Source organism: Ziziphus jujuba, chromosome 2 (genome assembly GCF_031755915.1).
Source record: "Ziziphus jujuba cultivar Dongzao chromosome 2, ASM3175591v1".
Lineage (NCBI taxonomy): Eukaryota > Viridiplantae > Streptophyta > Magnoliopsida > Rosales > Rhamnaceae > Ziziphus > Ziziphus jujuba.
Genome location: NC_083380.1, coordinates 16186165 through 16196246, shown reverse-complemented (window position 1 = coordinate 16196246; position 10082 = coordinate 16186165). Strand labels below are relative to the sequence as shown.

The window sequence follows — 10082 nt, the reverse complement described above, 5'->3', positions numbered from 1 at the left end:
AATCTAGAGGGAAGAGTAGATCTAAGTCCAGAACAGGAGGAAAAAGGTGCTTCTATTGTCAAAAAGAAGGGCATTTTATCAAAGATTGTTACAAAAGGAAGAACAAAGAAAGCAGAGAAAATAGGGAAAGATCTGAGGAAGATGGAGATGCTGCTCTAGCCAGCAATGAGAGTGAAATTGGTGATGTTCTTGCTGTATCAACTGATCAAGCAAGTCAAGAATGGATACTAGACTCAGGCTGCACCTTTCACATGTGTCCAAGAGAGGATTGGTTTAGGAACTACAAAAGGATCAGTGGTGGACAGGTTCTATTGGGAAACAATATGGCTTGCAATGTGGTTGGGATAGGCAATATCTCAATCAAAATGGCAGATGGAGTGGTTAGAATATTGAGCAATGTGAGGCATGTACCAGATTTACAAAGAAATTTGATTTCTGTTGGGGTATTGGATGAAGCTGGATACTCTTGCAAATCTGAAAATGGACAAATGAAGATTTCAAAGGGAGCTTTAACAGTTATGAAAGGTATCAAGAGGAATGGACTATATGTTCTTCAAGGCCAAACAGTAATAGGCTCTACGGCAACTGCAAGTTCAGAAAGTCATGATGAAACACAACTATGGCATAGAAAATTGGGGCACATTAGTGAAAAGGGGCTTCAAGTACTGAACAAACAAGGTTTCTTTGGAACAAATAAGATCAGTAAAATAGAATTCTGTGAGTATTGCATTTTGGGGAAGCAACACAAGTTGAGTTTCAAGCTAGGATCACACAAATCAACCTCAATCTTGGATTATGCACATGCAGATTTGTGGGGACCTTCAACAACACTAACTCATGGAGGTAATAGGTATTTTTTATCTATTGTTGATGATTTCTCTAGAAAGGTTTGGGTTTTTCTTTTAAAGCATAAAAATGAAGCTTTTACAAAATTTAGATTCTGGCATGCTTTAGTGCAAAACCAAACCAGCAAGAAACTCAAAGTTTTAAGAACTGATAATGGTCTTGAGTTTTGCAATTATGAATTTGATAATTTTTGTAAAGAAAATGGCATCTTGAGACACAAAACAGTTCCATATTCCCCGCAACAAAATGGTGTTGCTGAGAGGATGAATAGAACCTTATTAGAAAAGGTTAGATGTATGCTCACTAGTTCTGGTTTATCAAAGCTTTTCTAGGGTGAGGCTATTATGACAGCAGCATATTTAGTTAATAGATGCCCTTCAACAGCTATTAAGTTGAAAACTCCAGAAGAAAAGTGGAGTGGTCACCCAGGGGATTATACAAAACTGAAAGTTTTTGGATGTGCAGCTTATGTACATCATAATGATGGAAAACTTGAGCCTAGGTCTATTAAATGTGTTTTTCTAGGCTATCCCGAGGGAGTTAAAGGATATAGACTATGGGTTAGAGACTCAAAAAGCTATAAAACAATTATTAGTAGAGATGTTTTGTTTAAGGAAGATATAATGCCTTGTTTGAGTGACCAAGTTGCAGATTCTAGTAAAACACCTACTAAAAATCCGGTACAGTTTGAGGTGGAGCCTTATAACCAGCCAAGTAGTAAAGAAACTCAACAGCCAGTAGGTGAAACAGGTGAATTTCAGCAAGTACAACCGCTGGAAGTAGTAGATGTACCTCAAGGAGAGACAACACCTCAACAAAATCAAAGATCTGTCATCTCACAGCAGTATAATCCACTACAACATTACCAACTTACCAGAGATAGAGAACGAAGGGTGGTAAGAACCCCAACCAAATTTAATCCTTCTGATTATAATATGTTTGCTTTGGTTTCATATCAGGATCTTTTAGAAAATGAACCACAGTCATATACCGAGGCAGTAAGAGGTAAACAAGCTAAGCAGTGGCAAAATGCCATGTTAGAGGAGTTAGAATCTCTACATAAGAATCAGACATGGATTTTAGTTCCCAAACCAAAAGATCAGAAGTTGGTAGATTGCAAATGGATATTCAAGGTGAAAGAAGGTATGACAGATTCAGAATCTATAAGATTTAAAGCTAGACTTGTGGCCAAAGGATTCACACAAGTAGAAGGTATAGATTACAAGGAAATCTTTTCTCCTATGATCAAGTATACAACTATTAGAGTAATACTATCTTTGGTAGCTCATTTCAATTGGGAATTGGAGCAGCTAGATGTTAAGACAGCTTTTTTACATGGAGAATTAGATGAGACAATTTATATGAAACAACCTGAAGGTTTTGAGGTGAAGAATTCAAAACAGGAGCTGGTTTGCCTATTAAAAAGGTCATTATATGGGCTTAAACAATCCCCTAGGCAATGGTACAAGAGGTTTGACACCTATGTAATTAGAATTGGTTTTAAGAGGAGTAGTTATGATAGCTGTTTGTATTACAAAGGTGAAAATATTAATTTTTCAGTTTATCTACTTCTATATGTGGATGACATGTTGCTTGCTGGTCAAAGTTTAGAGACTATCAATCAAGTTAAGGAAGCTTTGAAAGCTGAATTTGATATGAAGGAGCTTGGACCTGCAAAGAAGATTTTGGGAATGAGTATTAAAAGAAACAGAGGAAAGAATTGGTTATTCTTGAATCAGGAAGATTACATTCCAAAAATTCTTTCTAGATTTTCAATTTCAGAATCAAGATCAACAAGTGTTCCTTTGGCAAATCACTACAAGTTATCTGCAAAGCTTTGTCCTAGCACTGAAGAAGAACAAGAGGAAATGGCTGGTGTTCCATACTCCAATGCAGTTGGTTCTGTCATGTACACCATGATTTGTTGTAGACCGGATTTGGCTTATGCGATTAGTGTTTTGAGTAGGTATATGGCTAATCCAGGAAGAGAACATTGGGAAGCTATGAAGTGGTTGTTAAGGTATTTGAAAGGAACTTCAAATTTTGGTTTAGTATTTAATCATTGCAAAGATGGTGTGGTACTTAGAGGCTATGTAGATGCTGATTATGGAGGAGATAGAGATAGAAGAAGATCTACTTCAGCTTATATATTTACTGTGTGTGACAATTGTGTTAGTTGGAAATCACAATTACAGTCTCAGGTAGCTCTTTCCACAGCTGAGGCTGAATATGTTGCAACAACAGCAGCTATGAAGGAAGCACTTTGGTTGAAAGGCATGTTAGAAGAGTTGAAGTTGTTGGAGCAAAAGGTAGTGGTTTATTCAGATAGTCAGAGTTCTATTCAACTTTGTAATAATCCAGTTTTTCATGAGAAGACTAAGCATATTGATATTAAATATCATTTTAATAGAGATGTGGTTGAGGAAGGTTTGGTAAAGTTGGAAAAGATATCCACAGAAAGGAATCCTGCAGATATGGGAACTAAGGTGTTACCTGTGAGCAAGCTTGAGTTTTGCAAAAGTTTGCTCAAGATTGATACAGGTTGATAATGAAGAAAGTGAGCTGAGAAGCAAAGGAAGTTCAATGCACTTTATATTGCTTGACTTATTTGAATCAAGGTGGAGATTGTTGGTTATGTGATTCAAAGAAGTCAAAGCTGGAGTTATTTTTCTGCATAGTTGCTGTCATCAAAACTACGTCGTTTCAACCTTATATCATTAAACAAAACTGTGAGTTTTGGCTTGGTGGTTTAAAGAGAAGCTGGCAGTCACGTAAAGGCTTTCCAAGAGTCCTAACAGCAATAGAGATATGCAGCAATAGTTTTACAGCAGCAACAGTTCTGCAGCAGCAACAATTCTGCAGCAACCGTTTTCTTTGATGTTAATATAATTTAAGTTCTCTTTCTCTTTCCCTTTATGTTTTTCTCTTTAGTATTCTCTTGGGTGAGAGTTGTGAGGGGAGAAAGGTTGTAAAAGGGGATTTTGGGTCTGGTATATGGGTTTTAGGTGGAGCTTCTAAAACAAAGAAAGAGAACTAGATAAGCTGTAAAACACATTCAGTTATAGTGCATTTGAACTCCTTGTGGAGCTCCGAGGACGTAGATTCAATCTTGAATCGAACCTCGTAAATTCTGTGGTGTTTTAATCTAGTTTATTATTTAATTTCTTGAATGTTTGTGTTGCTGAAATTGTAACACATTTCTATGACACTCTTATTTGATAATTTTTCTTCCAAAAAATCTCGAATTTTCCCTGAGAGCGTTTCATTTATGGATTCATCATCATCATCATCATCATTATCATCTATGTTGTTACCATCCATCCTAAAACAACTTATCACCATCCTCTTCATCTTCTCTGCAATTCTGTCATCAATATCTCACTGCAGCAGCAGCAGCGAAGAAGAAGAAGAACTCTATGTGGTGTGCGGTCGTCCCTACGATTGTGGTAACCTCAAAAACATTTCCTACCCTTTCTGGGGAACTGATTTCAGACCCCGATACTGCGGTCGGCAAGGCTTCCAGATTGAGTGCGGAAACAACGAATCGTTTATTGAAATCAATCGTCAAAAGTTTCGTGTTCTGGGCATCAACCAAACAGGTAATATAATGAAAATTGCGAGATCGGATCTCTATGATACTCTCTGCATCCAAAATGATGTTGTTCCCATCACCTTGAACTACACTCACTTCGATTATGCTCCAAACGTTGGAAACCTGACATTAATCTATGGCTGCCAAAAACCACTTTCTTCACTGCATAACTTAACTTGCTACTTAGGCAATGGGGCCAATCAAACCATTTACTATAAAGCAGATGACCCATTTAGTAATATCGAAATTCCATTTGAAGCTCCTAGGTCATGTAAACCTATCAAAGTCCCGGTTTTACGGAGTTCTATTGATATGAACAGCCCTAAGGTTGGAAGAGAAGAATTAGAGAAAGCTGTGGAAGAAGGTTTTGATGTAGATTACAATTACCAAGTAGCTATTCTGTGTAAAGAATGTGAAGGGTCAGGTGGGAGATGCGGATCTAATGTCAGCACTGATGAATTCCTCTGCTATTGCCATAAAAGCAAACCCTATACCGTAATGTGTCGCCCTGGTACGCTCATATTTCTTTTTTATTTTATGTTTTTGTTTATTATATATATATGTTTTTAGCACGTTTATAGTAATACTATGCATTAATCTCAGGAGAGTCCAAATAAATGCAGACAGAAATGTTGATGCTCAGTAAATTTATTTATCTTGTTTCTCTGTTAGACTGTTACTTTCTTGCTATTGGTACTTTCTAGATGCTGATATATGTAGTCTTAGTCGCAAACTCTGTTTCATTAACCAATATTTAGTACTAATTTGTAATGTAGTTATTTGCTCTTTAGTCTTTACCAAACAATAGCTAAAATCTACTCCAACTGAAAACTAGCTTGTAGATATTTTCTAAGCTACATATTTAGACGATAGGGTTTAATTTGATTAAATAAGGCTCTACCTTGGTCATTAGCGTTTTGGGCTGTTGAAGCTGTTTTAGCTCTGTATGCGTGTGTACTTTTTGTTTGACCAGAGAGAGATAAAACTCTCTCAGTGAGATGATCCAATCCTTGTAATTTGTTTGGCCATAGAAATGCATGTTTAAAAAAGTATGTGTGCTTTTATTTTATTTTTCATAGAAAATTGAAGTGCGGTTGGTTGGAATTCTTTCCACGCCTGCATCGTTGAACATGCCAACTGTCCAACGAAGATATATAACAATTTCTTCATTTGGTTGTTTTTGACCATCCACTCCAATATTTAGAATAATTATTAATTACTTGCATATCAAAACATAATCATATTATTATTTCTATAAATCTGTGTACCTATTAAAAAAATCCCACTTATAATCAATACATTTTATATATTATATATTCATATCAGAGTGTCATGTCATCTATATACATATATGTAAATTTCTTTTTCAAGCTTAACTATTAAATTTCTTTTCCAAGCTTAACTATTTAAATATTATACGTATATATATATATATATATACACACAAACATTATGGTATAATTAGATAGTGTGTGTGGTTAAGTTTTATTTTTATTATATATAACTAACCAATTATTTATTAAAGAATACTTAACAATTACAACCTCAACTATGAAGTTTATTCAATTAAAAAATAAACTGGTGACATGTTTATTTATGTATTTATTTATTTTTATCAATGTTTGAAATATTAAACTGGTGACTTGTTTTATTGTACTCCCAATTTATGGTATACAATGAATAATAACCTGAACAGACTAAACTTATGACCCTCAGAAACTGATCTATATTTGCATACTACCCAGATATCAACATCCTCTCTTCCAAGAAATTTCTTCTCAAAGTTGCTTAATTGCCACATGGGCATTGCAGAAGTACTTATAAATTCTTCTTGCATTATTTCTAGTTTGGTAAACTTTATGCTCATATGTAATCCTTTCTTTACTGGAAATATTCGTCATTCATTAAAGTTTCTATATCAATATAATTTATAAATATATATATATATATCTATATATATAGAGAGAGAGAGGGAGTGAGATATCGTAACACTATGCATTTTATTATTTTTGGCTGGCACGATTCCGCTTCTGTCGTTTTTGGCTGATGATTGAGAATCTGTTATAAAATTTTATTGTGGTGTTTTTAATGTTCTAACTCTTTTTTCTTTCTGCTAATTTATTGCAGAAGATTCTAAAAATTGGAAAATGAAGATTATATTGGGTAATATGCTAATTATCTTCTGTCCATATCTATTTTGTCAATGTATGTTATATATTCTTTTCTTTACTTGATGAACAATTTTAGTTGCTGTCTTTTGGGAATTTGGCATTAGTAATTTCTCTCTTCCTCGCTAATCTAGCTAATATATGATGCTATTGTTATAATTGGTATTGGTGGAAGTAGAATTTTGCCTATTATAATATACCAACTAAGTAACCCGTTAAGAAATATAGAATATTATCGAGTCTTTCATTTCTTTTCACATGTGCTTTGCATTTTGTTTTTATCATCATCATTGATCAAATCAAATCTCTCTTCCATCTCCAATTTGTCAGTTACAGACTTCACATATGGACTTAATTTGCTCTCTTGTTATCAACATTTTGAGGAGTTTCTCTAATTGTAAGATTGTAGATTTTTTCCTTTTTTTGGACAGGATAAGTCTTTTATAAGATTTGCACGTGAATTGGATAAAAAGAGTTTTGTATAGAGCCACAAGAAGTCCCTTAAAGACAATTATGGGAAAATTCTGCTTATTTTCAGCCATCATAATCTTATTGTTACCCTTATGATTGTCTGACAATTTATTTACTTTAACCTGAATCAATTGCTATGTCTTTTATTTATCTTACAGGTGTTACTGCTGCAGCAGTTGCAATTTTGCTGGCCTGTGTTATAATTTGCGTTGTTAGATGTAAGAAATCATCAACAAAGTTTTTCTCAAAGATGACAAAATCCGATAAAGATATTGAAGGTTTGATTACAAATTATGGACTTCTGAACGTAAAAAGATACAGATTCTCCGAAATGAAGCAAATGACAATATCATTCAAAGAGAAATTAGGTCACGGAGGTTATGGTGATGTTTACAAAGGAAAGCTACTTGACGGGCATCTCGTGGCTGTGAAAGTCCTAAATGAATCTAAAGGAAATGGTGAAGAATTTATCAATGAAGTTGCAAGCATTAGTAGAACTTCTCACATAAATGTTGTCACTCTTTTAGGATTTTGCTTAGAAGGTAGCAAAAGAGCTCTCCTTTATGAGTTCATGCCAAATGGATCACTTGAAAAGTTCATATACAATGAAAATCCTTTGCAAACCACTCCACAGTTAGAATGGAAGAAGCTACTCCAAATTGCCAAAGGGATTGCTGAAGGACTCCAATATTTGCACCATGGTTGCAACACTAGAATTTTGCATTTTGACATCAAACCACATAACATTCTCTTGAATAAGGATTTTTGCCCAAAAATTTCTGATTTTGGACTAGCTAAACTTTGTGAAAGGAAGGAGAGTATCATATCGATGGCAGATGCTAGAGGAACAATAGGGTATATAGCTCCTGAAGTTTTCAATCGAAACTTTGGAGGAGTTTCTCACAAGTCGGACGTTTATAGCTATGGAATGATGATTCTAGAGATGGTTGGAGGAAGGAAAAACATCAAGGTTGGAGTGAGCAACACAAGTGAAATATATTTTCCACACTGGGTTTATAAAAATCTTGAACAAGGTAGTGTTCTTGGATTATTGCATGGTGTCGTGACAGCAGAGGAAGATGAAATTGCAAGGAAGATGGTTTTAGTTGGTTTATGGTGCATTCAAACAAACCCGTTAGACCGACCATCCATGAAGAAAGTTATTGAAATGCTGGAAGGTAGTTTGGAAGCCTTGCACATCCCACCAAAGCCTTTCTTGTCTCCTTCAAAATCACCAGAAGAATTTTCTGATGCCACATCAATTTTATGATGATATATACTTTTTCGAGATTACTTTTGTAGCAACTAAAATCTCTGTTATAGAAAGATCAATGTGATCAATGTTAGAGCTCTTGCTCATCTTGCAGTTCCTATGGATGGATGGCCTCTAATTTATTTTTGTTTCATATACAAAGATAAGTATGATGAGTGGAGCAATTTTTCAAATGTACCACTACTTTTTCTAAACATCACATTGCAATTCTAATGATAAAGACAAATTTTCAAATAGTCTTTATTAAGTTGGGGATTTTCTCTCTTGAGTTTTGAATGTATTATTAAGATTTAAATTTAAGAGAACTAGATCATTCAAGCTTTATAAATTTGTTTAAAAGAATGGAGAAGCCATATATATATATATATATTAAAGAGTTTTGCTTTTTATGAGCAATAATGATTAAAATAAAAAAGAGAAACAAAATTCATGTAAATCCATTAGTTATGCTTAAATTATAATGATTTAATAGTTTTAATATCGGATTTTTTTTTTTTTTAGCTTCCGTATTTTAGGATATGAAATTTTAAAATGGTAAAATATGAATTAATTGACATATAAAACCCCAGCAAAAATAAACTTTGTTGAAACCAAATGAATTATAAATCTGAATCCTTAATGTGATCCAATGATTAAAAAATAAATTTTGAAGTTATTAAATTATGAAGTTAATTATGATATTAAATTTTTAATTTGAATGTTGTATATATACAGGATAATTCTAGAATGCAAACCATTCATGTGAACTGCATCCAAAATCAATATTTTTTAAAACAATACGTTGACTTTGCTGTATATGTGTATACAGCTCAGATAAGGCGTGGGATCCATATGTGAGGAAAAGTTAAATTAATAACTTTGGTTGTCAATTGTTCTCCATCGTCAAACTGGCTCTTTGCGCCACTTTTACATCTCATCCTTGCTTTCTCAGAATTTATTCTGGTATCATACTGCAGGGAGGATGGATACTAGTTTGACGAGTGCAGTCGTCTTTACGAGTGTAGTAACCTTACAAACATTTCATACCCTTTCTAGGGAGATGGTGGACCTGAATTCAGACAGATCAATGATCCATAGTTTCTAGTTCTCAGTATTAACCAAACCAACAATAAAATGACCATTCCAAGGTTGGATCTGCGGTCTAGTCTTCGTTCTCCAAAACTTATCAACACTACTTTGGACTACTCTCTTTTCGATTATTCTCCAACCGTTCAGAGCCTCACTTTATTTTATGGCTGTCCACTTCTATATCCTGAAGAAATCCGACCTTTGACTAACAATTTTACATGAACTCTTGATGGTGGCAAAACAGAGACTGTTTACTATGCAAATGATTCTTCTCCAAGAATCCTCCAAGGATGCCGAGGTAAGATTACTGTTACAATTTTCTGGACAGCTCTCAACAGCTCAGGGAGTGGAATGGACAAAGTCCAGGAAGCTTTGAATTTAGGATATGATCGATGTAGAATACAAGTCCTACGGGGAGATTTGTAGAGCTTGTGAAGGATCGGGTAGGATATGCCGATTTACTAATTAATACCAAAACCAGTTTCTCTGCTATTGTTATGATGGATATATTGTATAGTTCATTGCTCCAATAATGGTATGCATGTTTCTATATTTCTCCTCAAATATTTCTTGATTGAAAAGAAATAAAAATAAGTCTTATTAGTCTAATACCATTAAATTAGGGAAGAGGAAACACCAAAACTAGATGACATGATGATAAGTA

At 34.3% G+C, this 10082-nt stretch overlaps 2 protein-coding genes across 2 annotated transcripts; both read left to right on the top strand.

Moving 5' to 3' along the window:
- Positions 1-4114: 4114 nt before the first annotated feature.
- LOC125422632 (LEAF RUST 10 DISEASE-RESISTANCE LOCUS RECEPTOR-LIKE PROTEIN KINASE-like 2.7) lies at positions 4115-5055 on the top strand. The gene is made up of 2 exons (XM_060815002.1): positions 4115-4949; positions 5042-5055. The coding sequence occupies exons 1-2, from the start codon at positions 4115-4117 to the stop codon at positions 5053-5055; spliced, it is 849 nt and encodes a 282-aa protein (XP_060670985.1).
- Positions 5056-7242: 2187 nt separating this feature from the next.
- LOC132799232 (LEAF RUST 10 DISEASE-RESISTANCE LOCUS RECEPTOR-LIKE PROTEIN KINASE-like 2.4) lies at positions 7243-8380 on the top strand. Its single transcript, XM_060814741.1, has one exon. The coding sequence runs from the start codon at positions 7328-7330 to the stop codon at positions 8345-8347; it is 1020 nt and encodes a 339-aa protein (XP_060670724.1). The 5' UTR covers positions 7243-7327; the 3' UTR covers positions 8348-8380.
- Positions 8381-10082: the final 1702 nt, after the last annotated feature.